The sequence below is a fragment of the Leptidea sinapis genome, chromosome 11, assembly GCF_905404315.1.
Source record: "Leptidea sinapis chromosome 11, ilLepSina1.1, whole genome shotgun sequence".
Taxonomy (NCBI): domain Eukaryota; kingdom Metazoa; phylum Arthropoda; class Insecta; order Lepidoptera; family Pieridae; genus Leptidea; species Leptidea sinapis.
Window position 1 is genome coordinate 6,078,078 of NC_066275.1, and position 22,899 is coordinate 6,100,976.

Below are 22,899 nucleotides of genomic sequence, written 5' to 3' on the forward strand. Positions count from 1 at the left end.
AAATACTTAATGACGGACAAACATTTTATAATACTTTTTCTGTTGAGTGAAAGTAATTTTAGCTTTTCTAAAAGATACGATACGTTATTATATAAGATGTAAAACAATAATTTGTCGATAATATAATATTATGTATATATTTATATTTCATTTTACCTTCTTATCATCACCAACAAACAGCGCATAATAATCAACTGCTATGGTAAAATTTACTTGCCTTACAGTAATCCTTTAATGCGTTGAAAATGGCTTCGCATGTTTCTGGAATAATCCTTCCCAAAGACTGTGGTGAAATCAACGTAGTAAATTTTAAATCTTCGTAAGTCCTTCCATTAGCCAGAAAACGCAGTGTTGCAGTTAGACGTTCGTGAGGAGTAATAGCTTGTCTCATATTGGTATCATTTTTTTTAATTCTGGAAGATACCTTATGCAAGAGCTCTAAATATGTTTCCTCTGACATCCTAAGGTAGTTATGCCAATCTTTAGGATGAAAACGTAATTCCTCGAGAAGATTGATGTGAGAATATTGATGTCTTTTCAGAAGCCATCTCTTAGTCCATTCTCTCCTAGTCTTTCTTTTATTTATTGCAGAAAGTCTTTTTTTATATAAAATGAACGCCAATGCGCTTAAACAAAGTAGTTGCGACTTCATCGCTCACCCGCGTACGTGCTACACTTTTTCTCTCCGCACAGAGACTGAGAATCGTTCGATCACATCGTTCGTGTGTGAGCGGACGGAAATCGAAAGATAAATAGTACGATTTTCTTGACGATCGATCGAAACGACAAATTGTTCCGTGTATGGGCACCTTAACATCAAGAATTATTTCGTAAAATATAGTCCCTGTTGTTGTAATGAAATTGTTTCACAGCAGAACTGTCAAACGGTGCGTCAATACATTCTCTCATAGAAAATATGTCCATACAAAACAAATATCGGACGACGGGGACACATCAAAGGAAAAACAAAATTGTTGTTTTTATTAATTCCTAACACTCATATTTATTCACCTTTTAAACCTTCCCTGGACTTCCACAAATAATTCAAGATAAAAATTAGCCAAATCGGTCCAGCCGTTCTCGAGTTTTAGCGAGACTAACGAACAGCAATTCATTTTTATATATATAGATTGAATCCAGTTACTTAGATGCTCGAGAACGAAACTTCAAAATAACACGATACTGCTTATATCCTATTCATTGATTGTTTTTTGGCAAAATATTTATTATTTAGATCATTACTTATTCATTATTGACTAGCTGTACTGTTCACACGCAATAAGTCGTCACACTAAGAATCTAACACGTAGGCGCAGCATAAAAACTTCTGAACTAATAAAAACATCTTTGAGAAGCGATTAAAAAAAAGGATGAAAGACTAATTAATTTCTTTGTTGACAGCGATATCCTGCAATTTACTACTGATGAAATACACCATGGATACGAAACGATAGAAATAAAGTACCTTCATAGTTTAGTGATGTGCCATTTCGATTATTAAGTATCGAAATGTGACTATTTGAATATAATTTCCAAAATTTTGGACAAACTAACAGAAGCTGAATTTTGTTAACCTATTTGTAAACCAAAAATGATACATTCACAAATATTTTTCAATTGATTCGACGGTTAGTATTATTAGTAAGTATGTAAATTATAACTATTGCACAAGATAGGTCCACCTTAATTGAGCTATCGTTATGAACTAAAGTACGAATCTGGAAAGAAATTATGCTTAGGTACAATAAATACCTACATTTTATTAATTTATAAGTAATTTGCTAAAATCTCAACCGTTATATTACTGGGCAAATGAGATTTAAAATCTTATGTCTCGAGGTGACGAGTTCTATTGTATTGCCGCTCAGAACTTGTTTTTCTAGAATCCTGAACGGCACTGCATTGTAATGGGCAGGGCGTATCAAATACCATCAACTGATCGTCTCTTAATTTCATAAGAAAAAGTTTAGAAATCCGACGGCGTTCTCGCTCTGGTGACCCTTCGTAGTCTGGAGAGGGCACAGACTCTTCTTCGATCGTGTGTCGAAAGTTGGTGCAGCAGCATAACATAATATTTTCAATGTAAATGATTCTGTCAAATATCCGAGATGAGCGTGCGCGACCTACTCAATGTTAATAGATTAGTAAATAAACAACAATATCGAAAATATTCTCTACCGTCTGCCACAAAGAGCTCTTTCTGCATTACCTATCTGTTGGTATTATTTTAGATGATGGCGACTGATAAGTTGGCCATAGGCTTTGAATACTGTGATGGTGGATATTAATGCGAAAGCTGAGTATCTGCTGATAACGCAATGTCGCTTCCTTTCGTATACATTAGTTGACTCAGGACTGATTTTGAGCTCACACAACTCACATCTCTCCACTTTGGTGGAAACTGGGCTTAAATCTACTCAGAGCTGGCATCGCTCCTGCGATTCCTCTAGTGTTGCAGGAGGATGTGGGCAGTGATCATTTATCAGGTGACCTGTAAGCTCGTTTGTCCTTATTTCCAATAAAGCTTGCAAAACTAAAATTAATTAAAAAATCTTATTTAGGCAGGTTAAGCACTTCATTTGGGGAGAGCAAGAGAGTGTTATCAATGTAATAGACATTATATGCAAAATTTTGTGTCTTTATGAATATAGAACAAAAAAAATGTAATATGTCTTAATAAAGATTGTGATCTTAACCACATACCATCCTGAAAAAGGATCAGTTTGGATTAGGTACTGTAGAAATCATGAAAATACCAATGAAATATTTGTATCATTTAATATCGCCCTAAAAATGTACAGTACATACGCTGACATCCCCAAACAGCATAAATATGCCAAGTCAATGAAACAACACGCAAATGTTGACTGGCATCAAATATTATCATCAACTTTTCACATTATACTGCGAGATTATGTTCAACATGATTAACAAGTCTACATTAAATAAACCAGGAATATGAATAAATGAATGTCTATGAATAACATTTTTATTTCAGATTTTATATACTACGTAGTAATTAAATAAATTGCATTCCTGATGACGCACTGGGAAGTGTAACACATTTACACTAATGTCCTTACACCACTATGAGGGTGAGGTTTCACACATTCTATTCCATGGCCGTCCACTCTTGATGTTATACACTGAAACCTTCTAGGATGGCAGTAGTAGTGTTCTTATAGTTAATTAATTTAGAAAGCGAAGAGCAGTAAGAAGGCCATCATAAGACAGAAAAGACCCATAGCCTCGGACAAGGCAAAGCCTAAGATGGCATATGAGAACAATTGCTGTTTTAGAGATGGATTCCTGGCATACCCAATGATCAAAGAACCAAACACTGTTCCAATACCCGCACCTGAAAATTTAATAATATCATAAGAGTGTATCACACACACAGAAACTTATCATTGTATTAATTCTAGTTACAATTCTATAAGAATTTATTTACATAAAAAAGATCTTTATAAGTATGTAATAACAAGTCTACAGCAAATAAACATACAAATAAAGCACCAACCTCAGTAAGTCTTGTTGAATGTCTATTATGCATGCAAAGTATTTCGATTCATATATACACTGTGTACAAATAAACTTAAAAAAAAGAATCTTCTAAAAAGCAAACAGCATCAAAAAAGCAATCATCAAACAAAATAGCCCCATAGCTTCAGAAAGTGCAAATCCCAGGATGGCATATGAGAATATTTGTTGCTTGAGTGAGGGGTTACGAGCATAGCCAATAATTAAACATCCAAACACCACACCAATACCAATACCTGAAGAAAATTAGTAATTCAAGCTAGACATAAAACATGCATCAAATCACAGTCTCCATTACTGTTAGCTTATTAAAAAGCACAGCTTATCTGTAATTATAACCTAGCTTAAACAGTAACAGAGATGTGACTCAGAATAAATAATAAAAAAATGGAAATGAGAACAATGAAAAAGTTTAATTGATGATTTACATGAGGACATTGATTATGCAACTAATTTATTACATAAACAGTGTCAAACATTCAATCTGATTAAATTTGTTAGTGGATGGGAATAGATTTTGTAGGTTGATGTTAAACTTGTGTTAAGGAGAATTAAAATGCAAGGCATAATCCTACTTATTAGTACTAAAATCACAATGACAAAAAGAAATTAAATTGAAATATTACCAGAGCCAGCTACTCCTACTGTCGCCGCACCAGCACCAATGAATTTAGCAGCTGAGTCAATATCTTTTGTAACCGATGTGGTCTGGAAGGTGCGGACAGCTGAGAGCTGCGCAGGGGCTGCAGGCACCATTTGTGTCTGGGAGGTAACTGCTGTGAGTGGCCTCACAATAGCTGTGTTGCTGAAGATCTGAAAAAGTAAATTTTTATTCATTATTTACAAATCAGAAAAATCTCTAAGTTTCTTTAAGATTCAAGTCTGTCTATTGAAAATAAATTTAAGATCTTACTTAATAATGATTTTTTTAATTTGTATAACCATAAATATCTCATGATATATCAAAAACATTTGATTGGAGTCTTCAAGCAAATATATATTATGTAACTGTTGTGCATTGCAGTATTCTCATACTGATATTTGGAGAATTGTGAGATATTCATGACATTTTGTAATTTAATAAGACTAGTGGAAGTTTATGTAACACTGATAAAAATTCAGAAGTGATATTTAAACATAAAAAAATAAAAAAATTCAGAGAAAGGCTTACGATATCAAAAATATTTTTTAACAAATGTTACAATAAATACTGTTAAAGTATTTGGTAAGTACTTACAGCAGACCTGGCTGCAGGGGCGATCAATCTAGCAGCAGACAGCATTTTTGTGTTTTTATAAGGTGCGGCGAACAGTAACTGAAAGAATAGTAAACTCCGGTAAACACTTTAGTCAACTCAAAAGTCGTCTCGTTATTTACTAAGATATCGGCCTCAAACTCCGGTCGCAGTGGGTTACGTAATTCATTACTCTACGTAACTAAGGCTAATACTGCTCGATATCGTAAATTATGCATATATTACCCTCGCAGCAATTGTATACTATTAGAACTTGGGTACTTCTGGCGAAACAATCTACGACAATATTAATTCGAGAACAGCGGAAAATGGCCGATTTGGAAATTAGCCCGACAGCAATTTGAAGACCCTGACAACTTACGGTGACAACAGCAAATATTTTCACTAACACGCACTACTCGCCTGTATTTTGCGATATAAACACTTTTTGGTTGATAATTATTTATGATTTCAGCACTTTTTCACGATTAGTTTTGCACAAAATCGACAACACTTACCAAAGAACACCGAGAAGGATGAGACCGGCCTTTGGAATGTTCAATTTCTGAGTGATGAAGCGAACGAGAACAGACTAAAAACTCTATCGTGTCATTGGTTGACTTGCGCAATGCGCAGACTGCCAAATTGTCAAAGTTTGTACTTTGTACGAGAACTCAATACTGCACGAATTTTGTATTGATTTCTGCGCTCCTACAAGTAAAACTTGATAGATTTTCCCCACATATAGATATATAATTATTTGTTTTTGTTGATCTGAACCATATTCTTTTTTAGTAAATTGGTGATTTATTTAACAAAAATAATAAACTGAACTTGATGTTTATTACAAATAAACAAGCTCAGTTTTGATTGGCCATACCATCAATTATATATAAACTTTAAACAGGATCGCGCAAAAGTAAATACGCTACTATATGAATTGGCAAACATTTTTATTAAAAATAAATAAATCATTCCAGTTTTCACGTAAAGTTTTAAGTAATTTTAATGAGAATTTATTTCGAAATATGAGGGCTGTATGGGTTATTACTGTTACCCATATTTCAGCAAAAATTATGCACTGGCTACACCGATGTGAGCGTTGGCACTACTGTTTAAGATTGATATGAAAACATTTATAAGTTTTATATATTATTTTATTGCAAATACTTTATTTCACAAAAATTCGAAGACTTTTTTAAAAGTAAATTTGGTGTAAAAACATAAACAATTGTCTTTTCAAAATAATATTATGATACTATACTAATGAGCAGAGTTGTGCAGTTGAGTGGCTAACTATACGCAATCCGTCATGGCCGTCTTCATGATTAACATCTGTAAATTCAACGGCTGTGGCATAACGTTTCCACGTCTAGCAGACCTGATTGAGCATATCGAAGATGTTCATATTGGTAAGTAATGAAAATCAGTCATTTAGATATCAAATAACTGTATTTAAATGCGTTATGATGTAATTGTTGACCCCTCCCTGAATTATCTTATCAATGCGTCAAAGCTACCAACATTATCGCATATATTGTGTGATGTAAATGCGGGAATTTTAAGTTAAAAATAAATAAAATTATTGGATTGTCCGGAAATAACATTATATGCTTGGTTTATTTTTAGTTTAACGTTAATGATATATTCTAATAACAGGTATTTGTTGACATGCGTACGAATGCTTGTAAACATGAAACAGCTGATCTTATTAATTTTACAGAGGGTTTGTTAAAATTTACAGACTATGATCCCGCAGTTGTGGAGCAGAAAGAAGCTTCGCAACCGGCGTGCATTCCATTAAGTTACGTTTTGAAATTTTTCACGGAAGCGTCGAGGCGGGAAGCGCTCATTGCTCCGGCCACAGATGTTCGCAAGCGGTTGCTTCCACCACCAAAACCGCCATCAGTGCGCAGTAGTACTCCTACAGGTTATTACAGCACTTAAATCGCTAAGCTTACACGTACGTTATTTCTTTTGTTGATGTTACAGTTTCATGAGGGCTTATTAGGCTAATCCATGAGCTTTGATGACTCACGTGCGAATGTAAGAGTGAGTTTATAGTATATAACGTCAGCAGTCAGCACTGAGCACTGGAATCATTTAGTGCATCTTATATTGTGTATTTTTGTCTAGTTGATTTAATCTTTTAGGGCAAAAAAAACAAATGCATATACAACATGCATTAGTAAATTGAAGTATGTTTCATTTTCAACATCTTTTGTATAAGAACAGGATACTTACGTATTTTTTTTAATTAAGACAATATTCTGCTTATCTTTGAAAGAGTTGACTGTCATCAAAGTGGTGATTGACTGCAAAGTGGTCAGTAGTTTGTTACGTTTTCTTGGTGGTCTATTAAAATTTAAGACAACTCTTGGTTGCTTGAAATAAACTTATTTCATAAACACAACTTCGAAATAACGATACTTTTGATAGTGTCTGCAGTGTGGACCTGCTAGTGATGACCTTTCCCATTCTCAATGCGCGCCATTGTATTAAATTACGAAAATCGAAAATACTGCTAATTATTTATCTTCGCCTGCCTTGATTTCATTTCCGTATCAGTCTGACCATTAGGTAGGGATAAGGAGAAGATATATCTAGCCGTGATAGTTTCAATAGAGATATCGAGCCGTTTCGGAGAGTAGCAGGAACAAAAAGACAAACATATCATGAATTTTATATTCAGAGAATCATAAAAATAAAAACTTTTTTAGTAAATCTATAGACCATGTCAACTGTTATTTTTAATGTACAAACAGACTTTTCCATTTTATTTATGAGTATTCATTATTGAAAACAGCTTCAGTTCACTAGCCTAATATGCATTCTTACACCGCGGTTCAAAAACCTTTGTATTATGGCAAAAATAAGGGGATGATGTGAGTATATTTTCCATCATATATCATACTTGTTGTATGTACCAATATCAACACAGGGAAGGGACAAGTAGCTACTGTAGCACCACCCTAATTTAACACCTTTTTACGGACATTTTTGAAACACAGAGATTGTACTCCTTCCCTGTCAGAATAACTCAATTACTATTTAATACACAGTGCAACACGACACGCCACAAATTAGGATATTTTCCCCACAATCTTGATGTGTGACGTTCCTTAACAGGGCGATTTTCAAGGAACTTTCTTCCACGGACAACAGAGCTGTGGAATGAGCTTCCTTGTGCGGTGTTTCCAGGACGATACGACATTTTTTTTCCTTAAAGGCCGGCAACGCTCTTGTGATTCCTCTGTTGTTGCGGCAGTGATCACTTAACGCCAGGTGACCTGTACGATCGTTTTTGTTCCTTTTCCATAAAAAAAAACTGCAAGGGCACAAAACTTCCTTGCCAAGTGACTGCACGCATTGAGGACATTATATATTTGTGATCGTAAACCGATAGGTACACTACATGACGAGACCTTATTCTTCTGTTGTAAAAAGCGATCTAGGAGCCGATCCTCCCGGGAGTGAGATTACCATAGGTAATCAATTATTGTAAAATGTATAAAGTATGGATCAACAGCAATACTATCAGAAAATTTATTGATGTAGTCGTTATTTTGGGGAAATCCATAATAATTATTATCCTAATGATTTGAGTTTTCTTTAGTGTTAATTCCGCCAATACTTGTCTTTAAACAATTCGACATGTGTTTCGCTTCTACACGAGGCATCCTCAGGACGTGTTGACTCGCCAAAATCTCAGTCAAAATCTGGCACGTGCCAGATTTTATCAAAACTCAAATCATTTGGATAACAATACTATCAACAGGTTTTTATGAATACAATATAAATAAGTCCTCTTCGGTTATTGCTTTTCTCAGCCAACTTACAATATACTAGCGTATAAATGACCTGACAGCCCGATAATTGGTGACCAATTTTGATTTGTCAATGTGTGTGTTAGCTAGTAGTTTAATATTCAGATACTTTCCTAAGTATTTAGCTCGTGCTAATACCAAGAGTGGTTGAAGGCTTACGATTTGTGGAAGGCTCCTTTGCACAGGATGCCGTCTAGATTATGGGTTACCACAACGGCGCCTATTTCTACCGTGAAGTAGTAATGTAAACATTATCGTGTTTCGGTGTGAAGGGCGCCGTGAAATTACTGGGCATATGAGACTTAACATCTTATGTCTCAAGGTGACGAGCGCAATTGTAGTGCCGCTCAGAATTTTTGGTTTTTTCAAGAATCCTGAGCGGCACTGCATTGTAATGGGCAGAGCGTATCAATCACCATCAGCAGCTGAACACCCACCTCGTCTTGTCCCTTATTTTCATAAAAAAAAGACATGTCGATCAAAATCGGTTACATCGGTAAGGCGTCTGAATTACAGAGGGGGAAATGCCCTTTCCCTGTGTATACTCAGCGTATTTAGCGACTCAGGGTATTTAGCGAGCCATACAGTGATTGTTTTGTATAAACTACATAGCTGCTTGTGTGTTAGTTTTGAAAGTTATATTTGTTTAATATTTGAATATGTTAAATATGATGACAGGTAGTGAAATGGATGATGAGGAGGTGATGAGCCACTCCGAGGACAGCAACGATTCGTGGACCAACGTCGCGGAATACAGCTCGGATTATATACTGCAGTATGGTGTTAAGTGAGTATCATTTAAATGAAAAAAAAATAATAATAATGATAATAAACCAACAATGACTTGAAACTAACAGCTGTAACTGTAGAGTCAAGTCATAGTCAAAAATACTTTATTGATATAAAATCAAATAGATTGTTCCTCAACGTCAATCACTGAAAATACAATTTAAATACCTACATGTAGATTTCACAAAGGTGTATACAAAAAAAAAAAATATGTAGACAATATATTAAAAACAAATAAGCCTTTATTGCTGTTCACGAATATAAATGATACTTAACTAAATATAAACTTAAATCTAAATTGTATGTAAAGTTAAACAGCTGGTCTTTCGACAAAGGCCTCACCTAAAGATTTCCTCGCCTCTCTGCTTTTCGCTATTTGGATCCACTTAGGCCCAGCAACTCTTCTTACTTCATTTTTCACGCTTAGTTTGACGCTCTTTTCTTCTACTACCATCTCTTGGATACCAGTCTGTTATTATTTAAGTCCATTTTAGCCAATTTTCTTACGCATAGTATTAGTTCTTGGAATTAACTGTCCTAGATAAATGTAATCTTCGATATACTCTATTAAACGTGGTTTTATATGGTTATGAAGAGTTCGTCATGATTTTTGTTTTTGAGGTGCGTACATGAAGGTTAGTCGTGCTTTTGCACTTCGATCTGCTAGTTGTCGTAACATTTGTTCTAACTTTCATGTGCACTCAGAGAATATAATTTAAAAATTATGCAATACAGTAAATTAACATAACGTTGAGCCATAAAATTTATAAATTTTTATAAAAAAGTAACAACTTAATACTATCTAATTCCTTTCAATTCCACCTTCGCACGACACGCCATGAATGAGGATATCATCCCCACCATCCAGATAAGTCGCGTTCCTCCACAGTGCGGTTTTCAACGAACTTTGTCCCCATACCCGTTTCTTCACGTACAGCGAAACTGTGGAATGAGCTTCCTTGTGCGGTCTTTCCAGGAGGATACGACATGGGTACCTACAAAAAAAGTGCGTACAATTTTTTAAAGGGCCGGCAACGATCTTGTGATTCCTTTGGCATTGCAGTAGAATGTGGGCGGCGGTGATCACTTAACACCAGGTGACCCGTACGCTCGTTTGTCCTCTCTTTCGTTCTAATTTTGAAGTAAGTTTAGTGAATATGTGATTTTTTTTATTTAATTTATAATTTTATTATTTTTTACTTTAAAGATTTAACATTAAAACTAAACCTTAATATTGATATGATAATCTTGTTAAGATCAAGGGCAATTCGAGCAGTCTATAAAATGCGTTCGAGGGATGCATTGAGAGATAAGTGTAGTGAAATTAATATTATGACAGAACACTGCTAGTACATATACGAGAACCTCCTATAAGCTCATAAACATATTAGCCAATTAAAAAAGAATAGTGATGTACACAGTGTCAATACTCGAAACAAACATAAACTCGCAATTCCATCTACAAGGCTCCGAAAAATTGCTAAATCTTTTAAAGTGGACTGTGTTATATTTTATTATAACCTCCCACATGATATTCAAATATTACCATCTAAGGCCTAGATATTATAATGTGAAAGATTATTTGAATGATAAACATAGTTGGAATTAATGTACTAAATTTTGTTAATGAATATTAACTCTATTGTAATTAATTTGAATTCTATTGTAACTTTTGTACTTCATCCTGACTTGCACTAAATAACTTATAAAGTTTTACAGTGAATTAAGATTTTTTTGACTTTGACTTTGATCTTTAATAACAGAACAACCATTGGATATCGTAATTCCAATTTAGTACAATTTTCTGCATTTATTGATTGTGTTATGTTTAGTTTTACAAATTAATTAAGAAAATATGAATTGAAAAATCTTAAATATTAAATTAATTATCACATACCAGTGGGAATCCTTTGCACAGGAAGCGGGCTAGATGATGGGTACCACGACGGCAATTATTTCTGCCGTGAAGCAGTAATGTGTAAACATAACTGCTTCACGCTAGTTTAAAACACAAAAACGCGTCTAATTTTGGAAAATTATCTGATTGCGCTTTTAGAAAGGAGAATTATAAAACGATCGAATAAAAAAACTTAGCAACTGATGATGACATACTGTTATAATAACTTGAGCGGTATGAACTTGAGTAAGCGAAAAATTAACCAAACTAACGACGAATATTGTTTAATAATAAAATCGAGAACGAGCTTACAAAAAGTGTGTTGTGAATAATACATTTCAGATATTAAAATTCTCGCCGTGCGACTAAATTAATAAGTGAGCGACTAGAAATACAGAGAGGGCAACTTAAATATTAAGACTAGAGACCATTTTTCCAATCGAGAATTTTTTTTTATTTATGGAATAGGAGGACAAACGAGCGTACGGGTCACCTGGTTGCGTAGCGTTGCCGGCCTTTAAGGAAGGTGCACGCGCTTTTTTTGAAGATACCCATGTCGTAACGTCCCGGAAACACCGCACAAGGAAGTTCATTCCACAGCTTTGTAGTACGTGGAAGAAAGCTCCTTGAAAACCCCACTGTGGAGTACCGCCACACATGGTGGGGATGATATCCTAACTTGTGGCGTGTCGTGCGAATTTGGAATTCGGCGGCAGGAATCAGGTTAAACAGGCTTTACATTATCATTGCTAACATTCTACAAACGTAGAATAGCACTACGAATAATTAATTTAAAGGTTTTGTTTTGTTACGCCAAAGAAGTATACAGGTTGTCCCAAAGTTATGGGACATGAAGGGAAAGTACCTTAAATATCGAAGATAGGCTATTTTACTGAAAGAAGACTTTATGTTATTTTTAAAAGTTAGTAATTCTGCATTCAAAGATTTTCTAAAAATTACTTGCCCCGTCTGGGAATCGAACCGACTGAAATGTAAAAAAGAAACACCCCTACTTTTATGATGCCAATCGAAAGAACGGCCAAAAACGAATAACTCTTCCTAAGTAATATAGTATTTTAAAAGAAAGTAGTCAATTAAGTGGGTATTTTTTTGGAAATTAAGCAAGTAATTTTCAGTATTTTCTTGCGTGCATACATAAGTATGCACACACTTTTTTTTTAATTTCACTCCTTACAGGATGAACGCTAGCGCGAGCTCCGGAGCTCTGGGCGCTGCTGCCCAAGAGAAACCGTTTGCCTGTCCGGTGCCCGGCTGCAAGAAGCGATACAAGAACGTCAACGGTATCAAATACCACTCCAAGAACGGTCACAAGAAGGATGGGAAGTGAGTACGGTGAACTTATATAATATAATATATAAAATTCTCGTGTCATGGTGTTAAACTTTGAACTCCTCCGAAACGGCTTGACCGATTCTCATGAAATTTTGAGAGCATGTTGGGTAGGTCTGAGAATCGGACAACATCTTTCATCCCCCTAAATGTTAAGGGTGGTCCACACGACATTTTTTTTAAGTTTTTTGACGTTTTTTTTTAATTTGTTTGATTATGAGTCAGCATTAAAAAATACATAAAACTTCAAATTTTCCCCCATCTACGATCAACAGTTACTTTTGTATCGCGATTTTAATATCGGCAACACAACGTTTCCTGGGTCAGCTAGTAGCTTTATAATGTCTAGATAACGCGCAGAATAATTCCATTTTGAATGTGTTATATTCCAAAGTGTGAGCTTAAATTAAAAAAGAAATGTGGCAATAAGGGAAGAGACGAGCAGGACGTTCAGTTGATGGTAATTGATACGCGCTGCCCATTATAATATAAAGTCCCAGCCACTGTTCAGGAATTATCTGTTAATAAATTTAAACGTTTTCTACAAAAATGGCTCTGTCGTAAATCCTATTACTCCACAGCTGAATATCTAAGTGATCGGACAACGTGGGACTAGATTATGATTATTTTATAGCGATAGAAATGACTGTACAATATTGTATATTTTAATTGAAAATAGCGCAAAAAATTAACGCTGGGAGTAGTTTCTTGCGCCGCTTCTTCTCTCTCAGACCGCCATTTATTTCCGAAGCGGTAGTAGTATCGAGTATATTAGAAATGATATTAAAAATAATTCTAAAGGAATCAATTTTGAGAAAATAAATTCCTTTTATGCCATTGCAAATGCCGCTCAGGATTCTTAAGAAACCTACAATTACAAATGTTAAGTCTCATTTTCCCCGTACTGCTTCACAGCAGAAAAAGGTGCCCATAATAAAAGGCATTTATTTTCTCAAAATTGATTCCATTAGAATTCTTTTTGATGTCATTTCTAATACTACCACCGCTTCGTAAACATATGGCGCTCTGAGAGAGATGAAGCGGCGCAAGAAACGCTCCAAGCATTCATTGTTTTGAGCTCTTTTTAATAAAATATACAATATAGTCTTAACACAAGTTGTATATTTGACGAGGAGGTACAATAGATGCTAATAGTTACAATATCATTCTTTTTAATTTATTATTTTGCGTGAAAAGTGGCAGACAGATGTTCATTCAACCAACCGGCATAAGGACACGTGTCCCAATGTTAACTTGTATGAGAACTGGTTCTCCGTAGGTATTCCGTGATTATTTTTTTTCACTTGAGCTGAACATTTTAGATTGACTTAGTTTAGCTCATATTATGCCACTTTATCGCTTCTATTCTTAAGTTCTATTTCATTCCACAAGATATCCGGTTTTCCCAATTCAAGAAGCTTACAAACGTAAAACGCCATCAGCACCTAAAAGACGTTTGACTGCACAAGAATATTTCTGGAAGAAATGGGTATCGCTTTTACTCTGTAGTACATAAGGATCATTTATGTTCGTCAATAATTTTTTATAAATAATATCTGTAATGTGGTAGTATATATAATATACTTCATGTGAAGCGATAAGCAAATAAGAATTTCGAAGTGAGACTCACAGAATAAAAGAAAACCGAAAGTTTTACAGTCGCGATGGTCAATGCTGTGTGCTTAGTGTGCGTAGTCCATACAATCATACTTGACTTCTAATTAATTTATTAAAACTATCTGACCGGACAGACGTTGGTATGTTTATAATAAAAAAAAGTATGCGTGTTAGTTTTCTTTGGCGTAATTCAACAAAAGCTTGTTTATAAATTGTAATTATGTAGGTATGTTGCACAGTGCGCGCGCATGGTATAAAATAACTATGATAATTTTTCCCTAACGCGCTAAGTATATAAGTAATAAGTATAACTAAAAAAAACTCTTATTAATTTATTATTTCAACCAATTAAATAAATCTAACACAAGGGAGCATCCCTTGCGGCTGAAATAAAATAATAAATATCTATATAATTATAAAATTCGTTCTTAGCTTCACCTTTAGGTACACGACGACAGGAATATTTCTATCAAATCTCAACTTTCTGGACCGGATGCTAACGGATTTGAATAGTGGCTACAATAACGCTTAAAGTCTAATTACGCGTCAAACAAACGGAATTAAGCCTTAAGGCGAAGGGTAAACAGAAAACATGCAAACAAGGTGTTTTTAGACAAGTTTTGTGGTGAAAATATTGGATTTGGAGCTATGAACACTACTTTACCCTGTTACACATACCCTTAAGTCTTACTTGTAGGTTGCTAATGCTTATTGTTGGTTAAAGTTAGCATTCCATAGCTATTATGAACTACCAGTTTTCTTTGCAGTTAAACAAGTTTTTTCTCGGCATCATGCATTTGTTTAGTATACTACTATCATAAAAGTTGTTCTTATAGATTTTACTTTTTTATGTAGGTACATTTATTCAGATTAGTAATCAATAATGAGGATTGTAAGCAATTAAGCAGTTTGCGCCTGTTAAAATGTTACATTTTCGACCCAAGTATTTTTAAAATATTGGCTTTGTTACATAGGAGCCGTGAACTCATTCGCTCAAGGTCGCCGGCATCTAGTGTCGCCTTAATGTCACCCAGGGTTGTCAACACAAACGTAGCTCTTAGTACAGTCAAAGAATATGTAATAGTACAAGTACAGATAATAAATAGAGTTATGGACTTGGATCAGTAGAAACGAAATAATTTATATCATATCATTATTACTTTTCTCCATATACGAGGCAGATAGCAAATTCACCGACGACATAAATGATTCTTTATAAGGTATAAATATGTTACTTTAACGAAGTAATCTAGCATTCCGTTTTATTCATGATTTGTCTAAATGTCTATAAAATCTTAAGTATGAGTATCAATTATAGATTTCTTATTCTACTTGTGTAATTTTAGTTGTTACAATATTTACTAGACAACCATTTTAAACATGTACCTACGAGTAGATTGGTAATGATTGATATTAGAAACTGGTAATTTTAATTTCAGTATTTCATTGTTTTTTTTTGTTACACTTCATTAACTGTACTCGTTTGTGCGTTATACTGTATATTGATAAATAATGAAGTCGGTTGCAATTTGGAAATAAACAATAGGATCATTAGCGTAGATCGTAATACGATAATCATATTGATTTTTTAAAGCAATTAGTTATAGTTGAACAGCATAATATATATATCAATATATAATTATTATAAAGTGCAATTTGTTTTCGTTTTAGGGTAAGAAAGGCGTACAGATGCCAATGCGGCAAAAGCTATAAAACAGCGCAAGGACTGAAGAGTCACTCTGTGATGCATCACGTGACCAGCGTGCACGCGGCGACTGTCTCGGCCGCACCAGAGAAAACTCCCATCAAGATGCCCGGCCTGGTCGTCACGGCTTCACCGGCCCAGAGACAACTCAACGTCATAGACAACATAGATGCTAATAAGTTAGTCCGTATATACGATAGCATTAAAACGAAGGATCTCCCGACATTCACAATACCGAAACACAGCCTCAGTAATATAAACATAATAACAGCCAACCAGAGCCAGGTGCGTCATTCAGTCGTGCTCACTACCAACGCCGCGCCCGGCAGCACTCCTTTGGATAGGTATAAGTTTGACAGATCGCCGAAAGTGACAGTGACAGTGCAGGATTCCGCTTATGTCACTGAAATGTCAAATGCTAAGCAACCACGAGGCTAAGGTATAAGAGTATGCAATCCGTTCCTATATCAAACGAAAAATTTAGTCATTGACTCCTCAATGAGCTGATCCTAGTCTTGCATTCATAATTTATTATATATAAATATATTTATTGTTTATTATAATATGTACATATCTTTCTTTGTTAACCTGAACAGGCAGAAGTTTATAATAACATGGGTAATTTAAGTAAAGCATAAAAAAATTCAATTCAATATTTAAATTTTTTGTATGATATAGTTACCTTCGTAGTGCTATATGATATCATATTAATGTATGTTTTTTATTTTTGTTAGAAGATTTTTTTTTTGTTGAAAAAAAAACCCTTTTTGTTATATTAATTTATGTTTTTTTTTGCTGTGATTAATTATTATTGTTAACTGTTTATTTACCTATTTCACTGGTAAACTCTTTAAGTAAATATTTATAAATATTAGCTTAATTTGTGTGATACTTAGTATTTTAATGAAAAAAAAATATGAAATATTTTATATTTAGGATAAGAATGGCATGAAATATTATATTCAAGCGTATTGAAGCTGTATTAAAATATAATTACCTATATTTATTAAGTACATACTTGCACATTACGGTAGATATAGGTACTTAAATTTTACTTGGTGTTACCATCTTAATGTAATCATAACGTATAAAAATAACAAAAAAATATCCTACGTATTATAGTAATTGTTAGCGTCATTCGTAAAAAATATTAAAAAAACCTAAAAAATAACTTCTATGCGATTATGTATGTCTTCGCTATATAGTTACATAGTAACTTTCTTCATCGATGTTTAAAAAGCCAAAAATGCCATTAATTTTCACTAGGCTAATGAATTATACTCTTAAATGTGATAATAATTATAGAAAAAAAAAAACAAATAAAAAAAGCTTGTATGTGTATACCTTAACCTTTCCGGATCGGCGCGCTCCGGATCTCGCTGTACACTATTGATCGGCAAGCTTCCGGCAATTTCGCGGCATTTTCCCCGTGTGTATTATTTTACGTGTAGTTATAAAATGCTTATAACTAGGGTGATATGAGTGACTGTCACTGAAAGCTATTGAAACATGCTATAAGACCATGTATAAATTATTCATATTGTCTTTCTTTTTTTTTTCACACAGACTTTTCATTCGAAAAAAAGTGTAAAAATAGGTATATTTTAAAATAAATATTGTTATTATTGTTAATTACTTGTTTTATTTATTTCCTTTTATGTTTTTGTAATGAATAGTATATGTTAATTATAAAATAAAGCTTAAATCTCCACAAAGAACGATCTTCGTGTAAAGTCTTGATAACGACCGCTCGCTGCGCCGGCCGGGAACAAGTGGACACATAAGTGCTTTGTCCGTAAAGCTATGACGTCGAATATTGGTGGCCTTGAATCGTAACGGATCGAAATGTGTTTGGGAATTCACTCGTTCATAACTGCGTAGGCAAATAAACCATCTTGTACACCTAATAAGGGTGAAAACTGGATGAGGTAAAAAAGTGCCCCGCGGCACAGCCGCTCTCATTGTTTTTTGAATTACCAGTGCCCGCGGGCACGGCCGATGCGGAAAGGTTAATACCTTTATAATTGTAACTTTAATAGTGAATAAGGCTGATTAATGTAAATTTATGAAATGGAGATTCTTCTCGGGTAAGCATTAGTGCAGTAAGTAATAGACTGGCCTTAAATCTCACAGTTATAGTGAACAGTCTGTCATTGTTACGATGTCCTAAGCGAATACCAAATGTAATACTACCCTCAAAGATAAGTTGAAGGCAAAAATGTCTCGTAGTTTTACTGACTTAATATATATATTATAATATATTATGTCTTGGTGTTGTACGTTCTGTCTTCGATGTAATGTCGGTGATGAGCTTTGTGCTTTTGCTAGTCCTATAGTGCGTTCAGACAAAGAGTTCGCCTTTATCGTTAAGTTGATAGAACTGGATTAAGTTTCTATAGCAGGTGATACAGGTATATTATTCGGTCTGGTAATACTGATTATATATATGTATTCTAATTCTGGAGATAGATTTTATTTTTACTTCAGAATTTAATTGTTGGCAATTAGCTATTCTTCGTTTTGTTTTTAATATATTCTTGAATGATCCTAAAGATTTGATAGCCAACTGGTATTTTTATTTCCTCAAAATAATTCCACTTTATGCCAAGAAAAAATGTTTTAAATTTAAACAATAAATAGTTGCGCCAATAAGGGAGCCGCCATGATCGTGACGTCCATAATAAGAAGAATAACATAAAGAACGAAACGTGAAATGTGCAATATATGAAATTATAATGTGTATTGCAAAAATCAATACTGATCTATTGATTTTTATAAAAATAAAATTTGATATAAAAATAGAAATCAACTGTATAGTCCGTATCGTTGGTGTTTTGCTAAAAACAAATTGTGTATGCTATAGTGACGGCACAAAATGGTGGTCGACGGTTTTGGTCACGTGACGATACAGATATTAAAGCAAATAAATCTCATGTTTTTATAACAATTTACTATTGAATTCGTGTTTCTTATGGTAAAAACTCTATGAATAATGTAGTTTCATTATTTAATTTTGATAATTGAATACTTGACCTATTGTTCTGCTAACTCGAAAGCTGAGGTGAACTCTTGTGAAACGGACTATATTTTTGTCATCGACACAATTACCTTGTTAATATTATATTATAAGTGTAATGTTCGCTCTACGGCTTTTGCGGGTACGCCAAAAATTCTTGCAGATATTAGATTTTATTGTTGATCGATTTTAAGACTTCGGGAACTTATTGTTAAATTACCGTTGCCTTATGATTTCACTTTGGTTTTGACTCATTGTACGTAAATTTATTTATTTATAATTAACAGATGTTTATATCTTATTCCTGAAATGTTTTATTGTGATATTTTTGTGGCTTAAGTCGATTTTTGCCGTTTTATAACTTCCATACCAGGAATTAGCTTGAACAACAACAAACATAACTTGTAAAGCATCAAGAAACCCATCGGTTACACCAAGACGTGCATTAATTCTACTTGTGATATTTAATTATTTTTATTGTGTTACATCTACCTACTTGTTGCATTCAAATAATTTTAAACTAGTCTGAATAAACTATAAAGAATTGATATCCCGTAATAAGTGCTAAACTGACATTGGTTCAGATAGAAAGTTAAGTTAAAAATTAAAATAATTTGTTTTGCAACTTATTAAACGTACAATTATTGTTAAATTTATATTATACTTATAAATTGGTGTAAACGAGGGGTAAGAAATGCTAAACATAAAAAAGCAAACATTTTGAAATGTCTCTGATACTTTTTTAAATTATCTGGATGGCTTTTCATAAGAATAGTCAATCTTGTTTGGTTGGAATAGGTGCTATTTACGAACAGGGAAAATGGTCTTTTGAATGGAAATTTGTGAGCTTTGAGTCTGACGAGAAATACCAAAGATGGTCTAAATTTCAGAAGTAATGTAGCTTTCCGGCCGTTTATATTGTGTCTGTCAATATCACTAAGACTGATTGTGTCGTTTGATGTTTGTTCAGTTTGTATTCTGTGTGAGAGTGGCTTAAACTTTTTAGTAATAATTTCGCATATTATTAAATTAACTGTGTTATTTCAAAAAAAAAGTTAAAAATGTGTTGAACACTTCTTTAAAAAAAGTTCTATAACAAATTTGTGTCTTTCTGTTGTTTAGCCTTCAACAATCTTTAGGCATTGCTTATATAAACACGAGTCGAAGCTTGTCTAAGGTGTTTCTAACGGATAGATCGTATTCATATGGAAGATTTAGATTATAGATGACAGCTGTCAATAATAGCGTTCCGTTCTTTTAATTACTCCTGTACACTTCAGTTTATGTTGTGCTTAACGATGTTTTTCTTAAACACAAGCTAAACACTGTTTTGTAATAGAAAAAGATTCTAAGACTCCATTATCAGATCACTGACGTTGTTATAGTTAGGTCGCTGTTTAACAAAACACGTGTTCAAGCCGTGTTTAAAATTTTTATTTGTAATAACACTGTTATTGTTTTATTCAAATGCGTAGTTTGAATGATATAATTAGGAATGGATAGAAGACGGCTGAAAAACAACACACATCTTCAATTGTTAGAAAATATAGTCAATCTCATATCTGAACATTTTATCATATCATTGTTTAGTATGAGTAATATTAGATTTAATATATAAATTTAAGAGTTTGCTGTCGTAATGATACTATCGATAAATAACGAAAACTATGAAACCACTTGGAACGATTAGTATTGGAACTAACTTTGTGATAGTAAGAGCAAAACTCACAATAGAAGCATTGTATTCTATCCATTTTTGAGTAAAAAATTGAATGTCAAAATTAAAAAAAAAAACAGCCGAGATAATTTTATTTGCTTTGTGATTGATTTTTATTTGTTAGTCGTAGTAGGTACTTATATGAAAGACAAATAGCTCATTATATTTAATTAATTAATAGTTTTAATTTATTTAAACTTATTCCTGCCTTTAGTTGAATCTATCGTCAAATATGATGGTATAATTTGATTAAAATTATCCAGCTTTTGAATATTTCAATTATAGTTATAGTTGTGTTTTACACAAAACATTTGTACACTAACAAATGGTTAGTATTGGAGGGTTGAAATTACTGTAACGTTGAATTATTTAGCAGTCAATTAGGACTTGACCAATTTTGGATTGTTATTGGCTGGAGAGGGATTGTGTGAAACACGAGTTGTAAATTGTTGTTGCTGGTAGATGTTCTCGTTGGATGTGATTGAAATGAAAAAGAAAAAGGAACGGAGAGTTTACTGTGAAGCAAAGCTAAGTACGCATGGATGTCGAATTTACTGACAGGTGCGTTCAGAAAAACAAAATGGCCGCCCGTGGAACTATAGTTTTAGTTCAGTGGAGCCTTGCGTTAACTTAGATCACGAGTTTTACCATAGCACCAGAGTATTATCATATGAAGATGAATAGAATTGGATTGGATGCTTGATGACTGAGGCACATATGAAGTAGGCTTTTTCGTCTTACAACCAGGTTCATGCGGGTACTTCTGTACAAAGTTTAAATTTAGTAATACAGAAAACATTTGTCTATTAATTGTTCTAAACACTGTTCCTTCGATTAGGTTCCACGGGCTTCTATTCGATATGAATGCACCTTATACTGTATAATCCCTGCGATGCAATTGATGGATCTTTGTAACCGGGCAGTCGTCTGTCGACCAACGGTGTTTTTGTTTGGTGATTTTTGAAGTCATCTCTACTTCAACGCGCGGAGATTACGATAAAGTATGGTTCCATGTGCGCTTAGTGCAAGCTGATAAGCTTTATGTTAACTAAAATTATTTTTGCTTGCTTCCTTACTGGCAAATTTTAAATGTAAATGACCTGAAATGTGTGTTTTTCTACTCGAGAAACTTCTTCGAGGTACATACTTGATCACTCAATATTTGATTTTATGTTGTGATTTTGAAAGTCCCTGCTTAAATTGATAATATAGATTAGCAACACGCTGTGCTGTGTGCTATATAAATAATGGATAAATGTTAATATCAAATTAATCTGTTACTACTTTACTATTGCGCTTTTTACATAAAATACTGCGTAGAAAGAACCCTTGATGTGGCCGAAATATTTTAATTTTGTATAACGTCCATAATTATTTACAGTTATTTTAAGTTACGTAAAGACAAATTGTATAAAAATATTACATTACACTTTGATTTTTGTCTGTGTTAGTGTTTTAAGTGAAAATATTCGTAATTTCTAGCCAGACTTCTTGTAATAGAGCGTATTGATAATTCTATGTGTTTTTCTGAAGCGACACTCAAACTCAGTAAATATGGCGATATTTATTTAAATTAACACCAAAACAATAAAGTTCAGAATATAAGTTAGATGGTTGTTCTAAATATGTATTGTTGGCTAATTCATATACCTAGTGTTCAGTGCCAGAAAAGAAAAAATATGTATTAAAAATTGAGTTTATTCATAATTTTTGCAGTCGTGGTCTTTTGTTAGTATGGATGCATTGCGCACCAAATTTTAAAACATCTGAATGCCTTCGAATATATATCGTAATTAAATAAATAAGGGGATTCCTCAACCAATATTTAGAACAACAACTAACACGCATGTTCTGAAAACCGGAAATGTTGTTTTATTTTTGATTAAGATAATATGTTAGTCTCACATTAACTAAGTAGGTCTGGACATAATATAAAGTAGGTCCAAGCATAAATGCAAACCATTACTGCTTCTATACAAATAAAAAGCCCAACAGTTTTTCTACTAGACTGTGACAGCAGTGAATACGTCGATAAAAATTGAAGTTGACAGTTAACCTCTATTTTGAGCAATGCACACAAACTTACAAAAACTGACATACAAATCGCGAGTGTAAGACTAAGTAGCTTGTTACGCACACTAAGTCTGGATTTGTTCTCGACCGACGGTCATCGTTGACATCGGTCGAGCGTAGCTAATAATAACTGT

The 22,899-nt window shown here is 33.7% G+C and overlaps 2 protein-coding genes across 4 annotated transcripts; one reads left to right on the top strand and one right to left on the bottom strand.

Annotated features, from left to right (window-relative positions):
- Positions 1 to 2,759: 2,759 nt before the first annotated feature.
- LOC126966762 (ATP synthase lipid-binding protein, mitochondrial) lies at positions 2,760 to 5,446 on the bottom strand. Of its 3 annotated transcripts, none has more exons than XM_050811043.1 (4): positions 5,293 to 5,446; positions 4,778 to 4,855; positions 4,167 to 4,353; positions 2,760 to 3,358 (listed from the first exon to the last, which is right to left on the bottom strand). In XM_050811043.1, the coding sequence occupies exons 2-4, from the start codon at positions 4,820 to 4,822 to the stop codon at positions 3,195 to 3,197; spliced, it is 396 nt and encodes a 131-aa protein (XP_050667000.1). In that variant the 5' UTR covers positions 4,823 to 4,855; positions 5,293 to 5,446; the 3' UTR covers positions 2,760 to 3,194. The 3 variants fall into 3 exon arrangements, with proteins under 3 accessions (XP_050667000.1, XP_050667001.1, XP_050667002.1); XM_050811044.1 differs by having other exon boundaries at positions 5,157 to 5,293; XM_050811045.1 differs by lacking the exon at positions 5,293 to 5,446 and adding an exon at positions 5,198 to 5,242.
- Positions 5,447 to 6,046: 600 nt separating this feature from the next.
- On the top strand, positions 6,047 to 17,302 carry LOC126966735 (juxtaposed with another zinc finger protein 1). The gene is made up of 5 exons (XM_050811002.1): positions 6,047 to 6,186; positions 6,519 to 6,704; positions 9,280 to 9,388; positions 12,485 to 12,631; positions 15,926 to 17,302. Exons 1-5 carry the CDS (start codon positions 6,087 to 6,089, stop codon positions 16,395 to 16,397), a joined length of 1,014 nt encoding a protein of 337 aa, XP_050666959.1. The 5' UTR covers positions 6,047 to 6,086; the 3' UTR covers positions 16,398 to 17,302.
- Positions 17,303 to 22,899: the final 5,597 nt, after the last annotated feature.